The 16,706-nt window shown below is 53.5% G+C and overlaps 1 protein-coding gene across 4 annotated transcripts in view; it reads left to right on the top strand.

Annotated features, from left to right (window-relative positions):
• WDR90 (WD repeat domain 90) overlaps positions 1-16,706 on the top strand; it is a 31,543-nt gene that overhangs the window by 3,652 nt on the left and 11,185 nt on the right. For all 4 annotated transcript variants that reach the window (XM_040574460.1, XM_040574459.1, XM_040574457.1 and 1 more), the window contains exons 7-28: positions 767-834; positions 1,449-1,558; positions 2,447-2,677; positions 3,266-3,328; positions 3,652-3,720; positions 4,271-4,381; positions 4,491-4,636; positions 4,934-4,991; positions 6,463-6,581; positions 6,789-6,950; positions 7,601-7,716; positions 8,866-8,982; positions 9,527-9,762; positions 10,226-10,365; positions 10,922-11,052; positions 12,295-12,425; positions 12,923-13,084; positions 13,722-13,850; positions 14,412-14,545; positions 14,625-14,662; positions 15,161-15,280; positions 15,704-15,886. In XM_040574460.1, coding sequence (XP_040430394.1) covers positions 767-834; positions 1,449-1,558; positions 2,447-2,677; positions 3,266-3,328; positions 3,652-3,720; positions 4,271-4,381; positions 4,491-4,636; positions 4,934-4,991; positions 6,463-6,581; positions 6,789-6,950; positions 7,601-7,716; positions 8,866-8,982; positions 9,527-9,762; positions 10,226-10,365; positions 10,922-11,052; positions 12,295-12,425; positions 12,923-13,084; positions 13,722-13,850; positions 14,412-14,545; positions 14,625-14,662; positions 15,161-15,280; positions 15,704-15,886 — 2,774 coding nt within the window. The remainder of the gene's footprint in view (positions 1-766; positions 835-1,448; positions 1,559-2,446; positions 2,678-3,265; positions 3,329-3,651; positions 3,721-4,270; positions 4,382-4,490; positions 4,637-4,933; positions 4,992-6,462; positions 6,582-6,788; positions 6,951-7,600; positions 7,717-8,865; positions 8,983-9,526; positions 9,763-10,225; positions 10,366-10,921; positions 11,053-12,294; positions 12,426-12,922; positions 13,085-13,721; positions 13,851-14,411; positions 14,546-14,624; positions 14,663-15,160; positions 15,281-15,703; positions 15,887-16,706) is intronic.

The raw sequence follows: 16,706 nt of genomic DNA, 5'->3' as shown, positions 1-16,706 counted from the left end.
TTGGCACCGCCAGAACTTTTACACCTCTCTTCGGGGCAGGTTGCTGTAGGAAGGAAGGGTGGATGAGCACAGTTAAGGAATGACAGATTTGTACAGACTTGGGGCTCAAAACATTTTGGTTGCCCCAGCTCTGGTGCTTAGAGGTTGTTAGTAAGTCTGCCCTAAATTGCTGATTGCTGATATTTTGGGGCAGAAAAATGAGCCCCGGGCCCGCCAGAGGTTAGTGTTAGTGCTAGTCCTCTCTATCAGCAGTCTCTTGCTGGATTTGCCCCCGTGGCTAACTCAGGTGAATGCAAATGTTTCTTCCGTGCATGCTGTTCCTAAGGAGCGCTTCAAATTCTTGCTAATTCAAGGGTGCTCCCGGTGGTGCTGAGCTGTGATCAGCCTCAACGCCTCGTCAGGCAGGCAGATGTAAGCGTGCCTTCCTCAGCTTCAGTGCTCTGCTCCCATCTGCACTGAGGTTTTCGCCAGAGAACTGTGTCGCTCATAAATCGTGGCTCGTTACAGTCGCTGCTTAGCAGCATTGCCTAAAGCAGGCAGTGTCGAGCTTAGCCCTGAAAAGGAGTGGGGTGGTTTGGAGTGGGGAGATGCTGTAGTGTCTCACTGCTCGGGGGAGGAAGGGGCAAAAGGAGGAATCTTGTAGGAGGCAGCCAGCTAAACTACCCTTGAGAAAGGCTGTTGGGCCAGACCGTAAGGTGTCACGTGAGATTGCTGTATGCCTGTGCAGAGGCCTGGTTACACGGTGTCTTCCTCTGATTTTGCTCAGGTTCCCATCCGAAGGGTCCAAGCTGCCATACGACTCCATCCAGAAGAGCTGCTCCGGTCCTGCAGCAGGTGGGAAGGCCGGGGGCAGCAGCTGAGGCCATGCCAGCCCTGGGTGTTTGCCTGAGCAGCGTGCTCTGGCCTCTGGGGCTCCGTTTGTCCAGAGCCCTTTGTGGGATCCATGCTGAGAGAACTTCTGCCGGAGGTTTAGAGGCACCTGAGAGGCCCCAGCATTTCACCCTGAGAACTGGCATGGGTCAGCTGAAGCACCCACGCTTGTTTGGAAGTGCTGGGGAGTTTTAGGAGGTGGCTGGAGCAAAGATGTTTCTTGGCTGTGAGATATGGTTAATTTTAAACAAGCTTTGCTGTGGACTCCTCTTATAGAGCCATTGAGAAAACAGCCCCTAGTCTCCTGGGGTTGGAGTCCTTTCCCTTCTCCTTCCCTACCTAAGGCAGCAAATCTGCAGCATATTTTGTCTGTTCAGTATCTGTTTAATAACAGATGTAGTTTCAGACACCGTGTAATCAGGGGACTCGGGGATTTTTCACTGCAGTTCATTCCCACACCTTCCTAGGCTCCAGCAGAAGCTGACTGATGTGACTGTTCATTTCCTTCCTGCAGGAGCAGGTAGCTAACAGGCCAGAGAGCTTCCAAAAGAGTCCAGCCCTTTCCTCTTGTTATCCAGGTGGCGAACCCTCGGAGGACCCCGTCCGCCAGCTGCCCCAGCCGGTGACGCTCACCAAAGCCGTCCGTGACCGACTGTCCCTCATCCACCAGATCACCAGTCCCAGAGCTGTAAGCGTGCCCTGGAGGGAGGGTGTGACTTCTGCCTTTCTGCCTCACGTGGAGTTTTCCCTGCGTCTCCTCTTTTAGTTCCTTTATTTAGGATGTAGAAGCTGCTTTTTGTCTTTCGCAGCCTGATCTGGGCACGGTCTGCTGAGCACAGCCCCGCAGTGAGTGCCTCGGTGGTTCCGTGTGGCATAGCACAGAGCAGGGACAGGAGAAATGCCAAGTGCTTCGTAACCTCTAGACATCCATCCCCGTGTCAGTGGAGGCAGCGAATACTTTTGTCTTCAAACTAAAGATAGGAAACGAGGACTGGAGACTACAGAACTTGATGGGGTGCCCCCAGGGAGCAGAGCAGCACATGGGGTCGGGATTGCTGGGCCTGCAGGCAGCTGCCCTCGCCGTGATCGCTCCTTCCCCGCTGGCAGCGATGCAGGAGCTGGCGTTCGGGCTCTCGCACCAGAAAGCTGGCGATGGGCTTTTGGAGAGGGGAAAAGCTCTCCTTCTAATGCTGCGCAGAGGGGGAAATTGATGAGTGGAGCCCTGAGCTGGGATGTGCTGAGTCAGCCAGGTGCCTTCGGCTTCCCCTGCTCCGTGGAAAGAGGGCAGCTCATCTGGAGGCTGTTTGGAGCTGGGGCTCCTGGGGCTCTGGTGTGTTGGGAGGAGCTGAAGCCCGCACAGATGGTGCCAGGTGGCTGGTACGCAGGTAGGTGCCGACAGTTAGGTGGCAGGCACGCTGCCCCTCCGTATTACTCCTTCCTCGTTTGTATCACTCGTGAACGTTTGGAGTTTTTACGAGAGTCTCTCGGGAGCGACGCTGGTGTCTCCCTGTCTTTGCAGTGGGTGTAAGGCACTGTGAGGAGGGCTGGTCTGTGTCTGAGCCTCTGCCCTTTACAGATGCCGCACCGGTGTCCTGCAGTTACAAAAAGCATCCCTGAGGTTCACCTGGCAGCCCCAGGGCCTCTGAGAGCCATGCGTGCTGGCGACCAGGAGGCAGAGAAGAACGGGAGGCTACACGGCGTGGGGGACTCAGGGCAGTCACCGGCAGTCAGCGACGGCGGCATCCACGTGTACGCGCACCGGAGGAGCGAGCAGGCCGTCCGCACCGCCCGCGTGGGCTCAGAGGAGGTGGGCTTAGCTTCGCACTCGACCGGGCTCTGCGTCCTGTCGGGGTGGTTGTGGCTCTCGTTAGTGCTTCCCCCGGCTCTGCTCTGGTGGAGACTTTGACCGCAGGACGGTTTTGTCGAGGGGAGAGGGGGCTTGGGGCAAGGCTTTTGCTTGCTGCATGTGTAAGGGCTCCTCCGCAGCCACGTCCTCAGTCAGTGTCTGTCCCTCTGGTGCCCAGCAGCAGGGCTGGGTTTTGCCAGACGCTGATCTGCCCCCTGCTGCTTGCTCCATCTCCCAGGGCTGTGCTGAGCGCGTGGACCCCCTCGGCACCCTCCCACACCTACTGGGGATGGTGTCCAGGCTGCTGAAGGCTTGCTTGAACAAGTGGCGTGGGGACATTTGTGCCTGATGGTTTTGAGCCCAGCAGAAACAGCAGAGGGAACACAAGCTTCAGAATGGAGTTTCAGTTAATGCTACAGAATACTTCTGCTGGCATTATTTTTTCTGACTGGCAGTTCTTTCCTCTCGGGTGTTACATGTCTTGAAAGGGGGACCCTGTGTTTGGATGTACTGACATTAAACTGGTTGTGTGTTTACTGATTTGCCCAGGACATGTCTAGGAAGGGCCCTGGAGCAGCCGTGCTGGCCAGCAGGAGAGCCGCTCACTGCAGGGTAAGATCAGGTGCCGTCCTGCAGCAGCAGCCTGCTTTTGGGGCATTTTGGGGACATGGAGGGGGCTGGCTGGAACCGCCTTAGATGGAGCGGGAGAACTTCTCAAAGCTGGGAAATCCCAGCACCTTCCTTTCTTCTGGATTTGACTTCTACGTTAAATAAAAGCCATCCACTTACTGGGGGAGAAACCAATGCTGTCTCTGCTTTAGAGAGATTCAGTAAATGGGGGTGGCGGGGCCCCATAGTCGGAGGGCCATGGCAGAGCAGTTGGCGAGCTGGCCTCAGTCCTGCTCTCAGGGTGACTCTGCTGTCTTGTTTTTCAGAGTTTCTTACCAGATCCAATCCTGAAGCTGAGAAAGATAATTGGCTTTGGAGGCTGCAGCACCAAATGTGTCAGTAACTTGGGCAGTTTTGCAAGTTTATCTGTGATCACGTATTGTTTTTTCAGAGGTGTGGAGGGCAGACAAGTGCCACGCTTTTGGTACGTTTTTGCTGGGGAGAATCGCTCTGTAACAAACGGGCACGAGCTTATGTTTGTGCATGGGAATTCTATTGCTACAGTGCTGAATCAGAAATCAGGGGGCCTTTCAGATCTCCTGGCTTCTGCAAGCAGGGATGCATTTTGGATTGTTAATGATAAAAAAGGGTCTTTTTGGTTCATCCAGTTCAAGGCTCTGCCAAGAACATTTTCTTCCATATATTGGCTGTGCATGTTTTAGACATGATTTGTATGGTAAATCAGCTGAATTAACTAGGATGTCAGCTGGGCTCCTAGTTTTCCCTTGCAAGATAGAAGCCTACTTGTTGCATGGGAGAGCAGTCCTCTCCCCTGCCCACGGGCAGCAGATCTCCAAATCTGTGTGTTTAAGAAACTTCTGTGGGTCCAGCCCAGGGTCACCTCTGTGCCATCTCGTCAGCCCTCTCCTTGTCTCGGTCCTGCAGGCGCTGTGGACTCAGAACAACTCTGCAGTGGTCTACCCCTGCCACGCTGTGATAGTAACCCTGCAGATTCAGACCGGGGAGCAGAGGTTCTTCACTGGCCACACAGACAAGGTAGATGTAACTCCTTACGAAGGCGTACGGCCGCGCTGTGCCTGCACCCGAGGTGCAGGCACCTCCCTGCTGCTCCTGTCCCAGCTCTCCTACCCGGCGCATCCCGCAGGTGTCGGCGCTGGCTTTCAATGGGAGCAGCACCTTGCTGGCTTCGGCGCAGGCTGGCCCCCTCAGCCTGCTGCGCCTCTGGGACTTCCCCGGGGGCAGCTGCCTGTCGGTGTTCAAAACCCACGTCCGGGTGCTCCTGTCCCTGAGGTAGGTTTCGGCCCTGGAGCGGTGCCTGAGGGCGGAGGAAATGCGCACAGGGGTGCGTTCAGGTGTGCCAGGTGTCGCAGCGTGGCAGCTTTTCCATGCTGTTAGTGCGTGATAAACCAGGGGTGAATTGTAGCTCTCCCTCAGCTGCCTGTGCTTGTCACTGAGACCTGCTGGCAGCTATCCCAGCACAGCCGACGTGCTGCCAGCTCCTGGGCTCATCCCTCGGGACTTACTGTCTCCTTGAGATGCGTTTGGGGTGCGAGGTGCTGCGTCTCACCAGGTGTCCTGTTCTTGCAGCTTTTCCTACAGCGGAGCTGTTCTCTGTGGTGTTGGAAAGGATGGGCATGGGAAAACGGTGAGAACTAAAACTTGTTTTTTTTGGCATTTTCTCAGTCCTGCCAAGCAAGTGACACAAGAGGACTTCACTCAGATCAGATAGTTACGTTGCAGACAAACCACTGCTGTGTGCTCGCTATCTCCCAGCCACCAGCCCAGCCAGGACAGTTCTCCTTGTGCCCTGCGGGGATCGCTGCAGTCTAATGCACAGCATCGCCTGGCATCTCTGCAGAAATTCCAGCCCACCCAGCTGAGGGTGACGTGTGCTTGTGTGGCATTTCGAGCTGGAAGGCTTGCAAGCACGTAGTGGAGGAATGGGAGTTGAAATGGGAGATTTGGCACTGACTGGAGCCCAAAAACCGTTTTTTTATAGCATCAGGGGTGAGCAGGCAGATGCGGGGTTTAATCCTTCCCTTCAGGGCTCCAGCACTGTGTGCTGGAAGGGATGGATGCTGGGCACTGAAGCTGCCACCCACTGATGTAGCTAGGGGATGACGCAGATCCCACACATAGTAGTCAAAAATAAAATTGTTTTGTGGGTCTCAGGGTTTTACTTGATCAGTGCAACTGTTTTCATCCAGTAATCCCTTATTGACAACTACCAGCAATTAGCTGTGCCATCACTAACTGCCTACTGCCTGCAGGAAAAAACAAACAGCCACAGGACTGCTCCAGTTTTTTCACAGCGCGAGGCAGAGCTCTACGAACCGGGTGGGAGCTGGGGAGGGGAAATCAATGCGCTGAAAGCAGCACAGGGGGCTGGAAGCAGGCTGGGAGGGGCTGTGGGGATGGCCAGGAGCACTTTTGGGGTGGCACATCGGTCATCGTTAGCCTCCGAGGCCGTGCTGGGTTCATTTCTAACGCTGCTCTGAGAGAGCTAAATCACCTGCCTGTCCTCGCTGATCGTCCCTGTTCCTTTGGGGGTGACCTCTCCAAGTCTGTCAGTCCCTGTGGTGGAAGACCTGCAGAGAGCACCCCACGAGGTGAGGGGAAGCTCTGAGCGTACCCCAAGATCACAGGCTGCATTGCCACTGCTTTGCTGCGTGGCTTGGCTCTGCTACCCCATGTGATGGACATAGCGAGCAAAGCTGGAGCTGAGCGGTGTGCTTCGAGAAAGGAGTGCAGGCAGGCACACGCTGCCTCCAGCTCTAGCAGAACATCTCTGCCCCAGCGTAGCTCTTACAACTCCAGAAGCAGAGCTCCCACTCTGTATTTTCTTCCCCAAATGTGAGCCACACCGCCAGGCAGCCTTGGGGTTGTGAACCTGTAACTGGGTGCCGGACAAGTAGACTGCAGTGAAGCTTTGCCGAGCAGTTCGAACAGTCCTAACCCTCCATATGTGAAGTTTGTGGGTTTTTTAACGCCTTCAATTCCATTATTGGTACTTTGTGCCCAAAGCACAGTACGTGCAGCTGTTTGGGATGAGAAGCCCTCTTGCTGCCAAGGTTTCCGTGTTTCAGCAGCAATGCCATGCTGTCCTCTTGCTCCAGGTGGTGGTGGTGTGGAACACTGCCCAGGTGACCTGTGGCGGAGACGTGGTCGTGCTGGCCAAAGCGCACACGGATGTGGACATCCAGACCTTGAAGATTGCTTTTTTTGACGACACCAGGTAGGGAGCAAAGAAACCAAATGGACAGCCCCGGGTCTGGCATGGCTGGGGGCGGCTCGTGGCGCTGCAGCCACTGGGAGGTGCAGGAGCAGGGCGCTGCTGCTGCCGTTCCCGCTTTTGGCCCCCGCCGTCGGCACTGACCTTTTGCATGAGTCCCCTGCCGTTCCTCGGCGCCGTTGTGTGTGACAGGGTGGTTTTGTGTGACAGGATGGTGTCGTGCGGCCGGGACAACGTGAGGCTGTGGCGGGTGCGGAGCGGAGCGCTGCGCTCCTGTCCCGTCAACCTGGGCGAGTACCATTCCCTGGAGTTCACCGACCTGGCCTTCGAGGAGGGGCACTCGGCCGAGCGGGAGCCGGAGGACCGCACGCTGTAAGGGGCTGCTGGGCTCGCCCCTCGCCCGTCCTCGGGCCGCCCTGCAGGGACAGGGCTCTGCTGAGGCTCTGCGCAGCCCGGCCATAGCACCCACCTCTCCCTTCCCCTGTGGGACCATGGCGTTTTGCTTGGATTTCCCCTGCAGCCGTGAGAGCTTCTTTCCTTCTCAGCATGCTTTGCTTCCCAAAAGAGATTCAGCTACTGGCAGAGTAGCCCAAGAAAGGAGCCTTCCCTCTCGTGGTACTGATGTTTTGCCATAGTTAGGGACTCTCACCCCTGTCCTGAGGCTTGGGGTTAGCTTTCTGTTGACAGCAGGAGTGGTGTGGTACATATCCTTTAAATACAGTAATATGATCACTTTTTTTTTTGCCATTATTTTAATCAAAGCAAGGCCTTTGTTGCTACCACATGCTGCTACAAGAAGGCAGAGCTGTCAGCTCAGCCGACCCCTGCCTTCCCCGTGGGCTGTGTCCTGTGGCAGAGAGGTCTCTTGCTGAAGTCGGTGCTGAGCTTTTACTTTTTCTATCTGGCATTTCAAAGGGGCAGGAAATCAGCCAGGAAGCTCCGATTTGTGGGGCAGCTCACGGGGAGGCACCTTGGGCACCCAGTTGACCTGGGGGTGGGGGGGGTGTCTTTCTCCTTTTCAGCTTTGTCTGCAGCAAGAGCGGCCACGTCTTGGAGGTGGACTACAAGCACGTCTGCATCAGGAGCGCGCGGCGGCTCCTGCCCTCGCAGCAGCAGGACAAGCAGGGCGGCGGGGCAGGTAGGGCTCTGGCAGGGAGGAGGGGTAAGGGGCAGCTCGGCTGTCATCGGGGGCAGAAGGGAATTCAAACGAACCTCTGGTAAATTAAACCAGCCTCTTACCTCCTGCTAGAGATTATTCGTGGTTGATTAGATCACTGCTAGCTAACTATTTTCCTCTTAAGCACTGCAGATAATTGTACTTAGGACAGCAAAGTATCATTTTAAGAAAGAATTTTAGCATTTTAAACGCTGATTGCTGTTTCAGAGAAACACTGCTTTTAGAAACATGAAACAAGGTCTTAATTTACTGATGAGAATCTTAATGCAGAGATGTAAAAAAAAAAAAAGAGTGGAGAAGATCAATGAAAAGATGAATTTGGGGATTTTTTCATTATTCAGCCTGTATGAAGTGTTTGGGAAATCTTTGATGCTGTATACAAAGTAGTTCAGCTTTCAGCTTGTCCATTAATTCTAACAGCAGGAAGAATTCACTTTCAAGTGTGACTGCTCGATCTTAAAACTTGGTGCATGTTTTGCTTTGGCAAATTGAGCTAATTAATCTTGAGCATGCCCCTTTGAGAAGTATGTAACTCAGTTCCCACTTCGTGGGTGAGAAAACAACAAAGAGGAGATGAAACCGTGTCCCTGGGGGGTGTCAGTGGTGGCAGTGTTGGCTGTCTTCGGTCCTTTGACTGATAGACTTCATACCAGAACCTAAAAATCAGTTACTTTCCCAGTTTCTGTAGAGGTGTCATTACCCCCACTTGTTCTTCTCTCCCAATTCTCGCTACCCTGCAGGGAGGATTTGAGGCACAGGAGTGAAACAGTTTTGGGTCTCAGACAGTTAACCCAGGACATCCCTTACCATAAGATCCCATTCACACCAAAAGTATGGCAAGGTTTAAAAAGTGGTAAGGTGTTTCTGTGCCTGGCAAGAATAAGCAGAGCTGCACTGGTGGTAAAGAGAATTGCTGGCAGAGGGACAGGGGACTGAATACGTTCTGAATCCTGAGAAGAGGTGGCTGGGACCCGAGGCAGCCGCTGCAGCCATTCACAGTGGGATTTCTGGCTGCTGGAGCAAGTTGGAGCCTGCTCTTGGTTGGGGAACCCTCAGCTTGAGTTTTTGTGTTTCTGCCGGTGTACAATATGGTGTTTTTTGGGGTTTCAGGCTCTGGGATCGCTATAAACAGTATCAGCATCTCCTCAGCCTTCTGTGCCACGGGTTCAGAAGACGGCTACCTGCGGCTGTGGCCGCTGGACTTCTCGGCCGTTGTCTTAGAGGCGGGTGAGTAGAGCTGGGACTGGTCCTTCTGAACTCCACATCTACGCCAGCCTGCTGCTGGGAAGCAAAACCTCCGCTCTAATGTCTCCTAAAGTAACTGTCATGAGTGAGGGCGTTTTTTATGCCTGCTGTCTTTAGAGGGGACTGTCTTGGGAGTATTTTACTTCAATGACAATTTATTCACGTTCACTCTTCTAACTCCTAGGCAAGAGGCAGGAGAGCCTGGGTGAGAACAGGCAGTCCATCTTGATTTCTGTGCCCTTGTACCTACAGCTCATCTGTCTGTGAAAAATTAGGGGAGAAGTCAAGCGGTTCTTCACTCTGTTTGAAACAATTATCGTAACAGCCGAGCTCAGGGACTTCTAGAAAGGGCACAGACTAATTTGTCACTGGACTCAAACCTGCAAGCACTTAATCTTGAGGTCATGCGGGATGTTCATTCCTGTGTGAATTTATTTCCTGTATGTGAATCTGGCTCTGTAGCTGTGCTCCAGGTGCTGTTGCTCCTTTCCTGGGGCTGTGTGCTGACTGCTGTGTCTTTCCCCAGAGCATGAGGCGCCGGTGACTTCTGTCTGCATCAGTCCGGACAGCCACAAAGTCTTGTGCACAACCACAGCTGGGAACCTGGGCTACCTGGATATAGAGTCCCGGGACTATAGCACCCTCATGCGCTCTCATGAGGACTCCATTTTGGCGTTCTCAGTGGAGGGAGTTTGGAAGCAGATGGCAACAGTGTCTCAGGATAACACCATCCGAGTCTGGGACCTTGTGTCCATGCAACAGGTGGGTGAGATGCAAGTCATTAGATATCTCATTTATTAATAGTCTCTTCAGTCTCTGTTTAGCCGAGTTATCAAAGTTCCACAGTTCAAGAGCCCTTAAATGTTCTCCCTGAAGCGTGGGGTACACCTTGGGCAAGAAATCCTTCTGAAGTCCTGAGTTCAGAGTTTTTGCTTAATGCATAATTTGGTCTTAGACTCTGAAGGTGTTGGTAAACAAAATGGGATGATATATTTTCTTTTCCTTCATCACGTGTATACTGCTTTTAACACAAAATGTAATACCCAGGGGCTTTATCTAAATGACTGAAGACCCAGGACTTCACTGGGCTTTGGATGCAACCAGGAAGGGTGAGATTTCTGTTGCAGGACACACGGTGGAGGCCTGAGGCTGCCTTGTTGTTACGTGTGGCTGCCAGGTACTGCTTCATCCAGCTTTGTGCCTGTGTTATGTCCCTTCCCCGCAGCTGTATGACTTCACAGCTGCAGATGAGATGCCATGTGCTGTGGCCTTTCACCCTACCCAGCGGATCCTTGCCTGTGGCTTTGACAGCGGGATGGTGCGGACCTTCAGCTTGGCGGCCTCCGATCTCCTGATGGAGCACAAGTAAGTGTTTGCAGTGGGAGTTGCACCCGTGCGGGCGTGGGTCTGACTGTGGGTGTTGTGGCAAGAGCCAGAGCAATATCCGTGCAGTGGGAAAAGTACTTTTCTTGGACTTGAGTCCTCATGTCCCAGCTGAGTGGCTTTCAAGCAGAGACAGCCTTTGCACATTAGACTTCCACCACTCAAAACCTTGGCACACCAAGCTATGAGGGTTTTGTGTGTGGGGATTTCCCAGCTGACAGGTGGCCACCAGTAGGAAAGGGGCTGTCCTAGAGATCAGCTGAACGGGGAGCTCTTGTGAGCCTTGGCGTGGGAAGTGGAGGATGTTCCAAAGGGAGAGGGAGCTTGTCCCATCCAGGGACAGCTGGAGTGCTGCACTAGCTGCTCACTTTTCCAGAAAGTCGGAGTGCTGCTTGTTCTGCTGCAGGTGTGAACATGGTGGAGTCCTCTGCTTGCCCCTGGTTATTTTGCTCTCCTGGGTCCTTCACTCTGTTCCCCTTGTTGCTACTCTTTCTTGTGGCTTTTCTCTACGCTTTTCATGTTTTCTGCCTTCTTGCAGGCAGCACCGCACTGTGATCACTGGACTGACTTTTTCTCCAGATGGCAACTTCATGTTCAGCTCCTGTCTGCAAGGAACTCTGGCTCTTTACAGCTCTGTGGAGCCAAAAAGCCATGTCTTGAGAGTCCTGGGTAAGACTTTGGGGTTGTGGGTTGCCTTTTTTTCCCCCAGTTTTTGTAGTAGCACAGACATCCCAGCACCAAAGTCAAGCCAGATGCAGTCTACTCAGAGAGAGGGGTTCTCTGGAGAACCTTCTGAGCTGCAGTGTTTGTGTTTACACCTTGTCTGTTAGCAAACCTTAGTTCGAACACCTTCAGCTTCCTTTGTATTTTGATTTCCTGGATGGGCTGGGGTCACAGAGACCTGCTTTCTCAGGTCTGGGTTCAACACTGTGTTGCCCAGGAGTAACACAAGTGCAGAGTCTGCCTACTTACTCATGCTCAAGCCCCGACTCTTTCCATTTTGTGCGCATGCAGCTTAATTTGTTTAAACTGAATCGTTTCCCTCATTCTGCCTGCAGCACAGCTGCACAGAGAGCTGTGCTGGTGGCGAGCTGCAGGCAGGGACAAAGCCATTTTGGAATAGTAACATCATGTTTAATGTAGACTTTTGAAATTAGCTGTGGCAGCACAGAAAAGTTTGGGCAGGGAAAGGGAGCTCCGTTACGCAGTGCAATGTACAAAGAGGAAGATCCTGCCCCAATGAGTGTGCAGCTGAATTAGGTGGAGAAAGAGAAGGGGCTCAGAGAGATTAGAAAATTGGTCCAAAGTCACCAAAGTTTGGTGTCTGTACTGGAAATGGACCTTCCAGTTTTGACTCTGCTCAGAACCCGTGTTTCTGCCTGGCCATGGGACCTAACAGTGGAATTCTGGTGGTGGAATAAATACAGATAATTCCTCTGATTCTCAGACCTTTGGGTCTTTGGGTCTTTTGGGTTTGCCCACCAGACTGACATCGGTGTGGTGGGGTTTGGCAGTGACTTTGTTCCACGCAGCGTTCAGACATGCAGGCTGCAGTTGAGGTCTTACCTCCATAGCTCCTAGTTGAAGCTTCTTGTAATGTTAAAAAATAAATAGTAAAATCAATTTTATTGCTTGTTCCACGCTCCTTGAAAGCACCACACATTCAGTCAGGCTAAGGGCCACGTATCTAGACCTTGTCTTTGAGGTGGTTTACTGTATGGTTTGGCTTTTGCAGGTTTAATAGCATCTCCAAAAGAGAGGTTGCTCCTTTCTCAGGCCAGAGCGTTAACCCAAGGCTGATGCAGAGGCAGGAGGAGCTGCAGGCAGCAGGCAGCAAAACCGTCACGGAGCGAGCTGCCTGCAGCATGATCTTCGCTCTTCTCCTCACCCCTCTCTTGCTGTGGCCCTCAGGTAACGTGGTGGCCCGGGATGCTGGGAGCGGCCCGGATGCTTTGGTGCTCAGTGGGGACAGCCGTCTCCTGGCCTTCGTGGGGCCCTCCAAGTATGTTGTGACCGTGATGGAGGCCTGCTCGCTCGATGAGGTACCCAGCGGGGTCCCCACCTTCCTGGGGGAGGGCATGCTGTGGCAGGCAGGGGAGGAAATTCCCCCAGACTGTATGAGATGAGACAGGTCAGGGGCTTCGGGCACCAGCAACGTTGGAAGGAGCCCTCCCAGCACTGCAGGTGCTTGCTCAGGGTGCTTACAATGAGATTTGACTTCCACTCTGTGAGACAGAAACAATGAAGTCAAGATTTCTTCTCCAACTCCACTCCTCTCTGGAAAGGCAATTTGAGGAACAGTTGCGTGGCCTGTCAGCTCTGAGCCCTCTTTGTGAGCTGCTCTCCTGGATAACGGGGACATTGCCTGTACCTTGCAGCCCCTCTCGAGGTGGCTGGGTGGAGCACGGGGAGCAGAGAGCCTGGGGGCCTCGGTAGCCTTGTGTTATTAGGAGAGCCACAAGAGCAACCCCCGAGGCTGCCCAGTGGCTGCTTGTGGGGCTTCTCCAGGGTGTTTGTTCAGTAGCTTCTTGTTTCACAGCTGCTGAGGGTGGACATCAGCATCCTCGATTTGAACAGCACAGCCTTGGACACCGCAGTGAGAGTCTGCTTCGCTCCTGTGCCGCGAGGCGAGCTCCTGGTGTCCACGTCTTCCAATAAAATCCTTGTGCTTGATGCAAAAACGGGACGACTGGTGCGAGAGGTAGGGCATTGTGAAATTCATGTACTGAGGCCTCACCTCAGGAGGGGCTTTGACACTTCGTGTTGCTTTGGGCGGCTAAATGAGAGAAGAGCTCATGCTGGAGTTCACAGGCTTCCAAGAAAAGCATGAGTGGCGAGCACGTACCTGTCCTGGTGTGGTCATGCTTAGGGTGAGCCTGAGCTTGTCCTTGTTTTCCTTGCCTCTCTTGTCTTCTTCTTGGCTTCCTTGCCTTGCTCTTGTCTGCTTGCTGAACCATAAGGACGTGAACCTGTCTGCACTGCAGTGGACTACTGGTGTGGGACTAGTTACCGGTCTCATGGGAGAGCTAGTGAAATACCCAAATGACCCACCTGAATTTTGAGATGGGGCTGTGTCATAGTGGATCTGTCTGGATCATGGTATGTTCACTGGTTCTGTGATCCTCACGCTCCTGGGGAAGGACCAGGAAACCAGCACACTCCTTTCTCGGGAGTGTTGGGCATTTCTGTCTCCTGTTTTAAACTTCACGAGAGGCCAAAAGGATTCCTCTCATCTTCATCCAACAGACCTGTCATTTCTTGTTGCTGAGGCAGTGTTTAACTTGCCGATAGTGAGAGCTAGCTCGGTTAATGCTGCTGGTGCTGTGTCTTGTCCTCAGGTGTCTCCTGTGCACAAGCTGTCCTGCTCTTCCTTGGCACTAAGCAAGGATGCCAGGTACCTGCTGACTGCTGGCGACAAGGTTATCAAAGTGTGGGACTATCAGATGCGCTTCGATATCAACTTCCAGGTACTGCACACACAGGGAGGGAAGCAGCTTGGCCTTGCCCTGACCTGTCAAATAAAGCATTTCTGAATCCCTGGAGAAGAAAGTAGCAGGTGACCTCTGTGTGGCTTGACACACTGTCCCCAGTCCCGGTTTGCCCAGCTGCTGAGAAACACAGCCCTGTTCCCATGTGTAAGGTAATAGGGCCGTGCACCGAGTGCAGGCTGGGGCTGTCCAAGCACCGCACCTAGCGAGAGCCTGTGCAAAGGACAGAGATAGGTGTAACTTCTCTGCTAGGCACAGAGCCACACACAGAAGAAAATGGCTTGCTCAGGGTTTCAGAGGTGTTGAGAGCTGGGATGAGAGCTTGGGGGTTTTCAGCTTCTGCTCGTTTCTCCAGACCAGCGTGTTTAAGCTGAATCATAGGTTTGAGCACTGCAGGTGTGGTGCTGGCCTCTGTGCTGAGCCTCTGCTGGGGAGCGTAGACAGAAGCTTCCTTCCCTGGGTGTCCAGGAACCACAGTGTGCAAGCCGGGGTCCTGCCGGACAGGCGCGGTGATGGAGCTCAGGACGTGCTCTCTCCCAGGTGTACATCGGCCACTCGGAGCCGGTGCGCCAGGTGGCTTTCACCCCGGACCAGCGGCAAGTCATCAGCATCGGAGATGCCATCTTCCTCTGGGATTTCATGGCTCTGCCTGTGGAGAGGTCGCCCCCAGCCCTGTAAGTGCACTGTTACCTCCCCTGACTCCCCTCCCCTCCGTCCCCTCGCGGTGTAACGCCGGGCTTGTTGCCTTCCCAGGGCTCGTTCCTCCGAGTCTCCTCCGCTGCCAGGAGCAGGTGAGTGAGTTTGCTCCCTCCCGTGAGTTGCTGTGGTCTGCAGCTCTTCCACAGCTGCTGTTCATGGCACAAGGTCGGGGTTGGGGTGTGGATTTTTGGTTCCTTGCCTCAGGAGGGTAGTCAGATAGCAGGGGCTAACCAGCTAGTTAGCCCCATTGGCAGTCTCCAGTTAACTGGCACCTCTCAGTGGGAGTCTGCCAAGGAGGGGACATTCTGAGCAGGGCAGCTCTGGGTTTCCTGGTAGGCTGTGTTCAGCTTTTGCCTTCTGTCTTTCCTTGCCCCCAGCCTCCTGACTCCATCTCTTCTATCTTGTTCCCTGGCCTCACTGTTTCCCCTCTCTGTCTGTCCCTCCCTTTCTTGAATGACAGGGGAGAAGTGGCTCCTCCTGCGTAGGAGGAAGCTGGAGAATGAGCTTGGAGGCATCACCATCAGTCACCCTGGGAGGATGAAGGGATTTAAGTGAGGAAGGGAGTTATGCAAAATGTTTTCTTTTCACAGAAAAGAGCCCTGAAAAGCTAAAGGATGCCTCTGATATACCTCGTCAGACAATTCCTCTTCCATTGTTGTCCTCCCCACCATGTCTGGATGTCAGCTCTGTCCACCTAGCAGGATGTCAAAGTAAGAGGAATTGATTATAGAAGAGGGTGAAGTTGATCTTGTTTTAGGACTAACTCCTTGCCTAGTTCACCAGCATCCTGTCTCTGCCCCTCATTCCCTTCCTGCAGACTGACAGACCAGTCTGCGCTTTCCTTCTCCTAACTTGGTCAAATCCAGCCAGAGGTGTTGCGGTGCAGCACTGCTTCATCCTCTGCTCTGCTCCATACACTAAGCTGCTGGCACAGCTTCTGGGAAGGCTATGGTAAATACCTTGTTGGACATACCCAGCAGGAAATGTCTGCTTTGCCCTCCACCCTAACAGATGGGCTGTTACACAGAGCAAGAGAATGACACTGCCAGAAATCAAAGGGTTGGTCTCGCAAGAAGCAGTCCTGAAGGACGCAGTTGGTTCTGTCCTTCCACTGCTTTGTTTTTATTCTTCAGGTATTTTCTCAGAGTCGGACAAAGAGGAGGAAGCCTGTTTGCCAGGCAGCAGCAGGATGGTGGCGAATGGAGACAAAGACGCCTCGGTGCTTGTGGTGGAACCGGTCAGGAGTGAGGAGCTTGTTGTCGTGAGGCCCAAAGTGAGACGGGAGAGCTCGAGGTCTCCCAGACAGTCAGCACGTGGTAAATGAGGGCTAGTCCCACCTTTACAGGGGCACAGCGTGTGCAGGCCTGCATGGCAGCTTGGGCTGTTCTTGAAAAATAAAGATCACTATAAATATGGTGCAGGCAGGCCCCAAGCAGCACTCAGCACAGCAGTGGCCAGCCAGGCTGGATGCGTGCTCTGAAGGGCAGCAGCGTGCTCCCTGGGGCTCCTCCCGTGTCCTGGGAGTGATGCACCAGGGGAAGCCAGAGTCAAGGGGAGCTCATGCTGCTCCCCAAGACCACTCGTTTTTCTGGCTCTTTTCCTGCTGCAGCTTCTAGGCATGGCAGAAGCCCCTCTTCAGCTTGTAGCCAATATCATCTCTAAGTGGCACATTCTATTGAACCGTGCTGAAATTAAAGCTCCCAATGTCTCTATTAATAGATGCACAGCCTCAAAGCTGCAGCAGTTTGTGGCGAGCTGCCAGAAGCACGCAGCTGCCAGCGCTCAGCCCCGGGCAGGATTTGTTGGAAAGCTTCAACATAAAAATGTGCCTCTGCTACTCTGGTTAGAGAGCTCTTTCTAGCAGCGTGGCTTATGCTTTCGCAGCGATGCCCAGAACGCACAGCGTGGATGCCTTTAGGCTGTTTGGAGCACGGCTGAGTGGGCTGATTGGGGAGATGGATTTTCTTCCTTTGCTCCTGGAAAGCTGGCGCTTTTCATACAGCCAGTCACTTGGTCACGTAGGAGCACGTGCGAGTGACTCTGCAGTCTGCTTATTGCCTCTCCCATGTGCTTGTGTGTATGCACACGTACTATGTGAGCAGACAGCAAGCCACAGCATAGCTGCTGATCCCAAAC

The sequence above is a fragment of the Cygnus olor genome, chromosome 15 (genome assembly GCF_009769625.2).
Source record: "Cygnus olor isolate bCygOlo1 chromosome 15, bCygOlo1.pri.v2, whole genome shotgun sequence".
Taxonomy (NCBI): domain Eukaryota; kingdom Metazoa; phylum Chordata; class Aves; order Anseriformes; family Anatidae; genus Cygnus; species Cygnus olor.
Note: the sequence above shows the minus strand (reverse complement) of the source record. Positions and strands in the feature narration are given on the sequence as shown.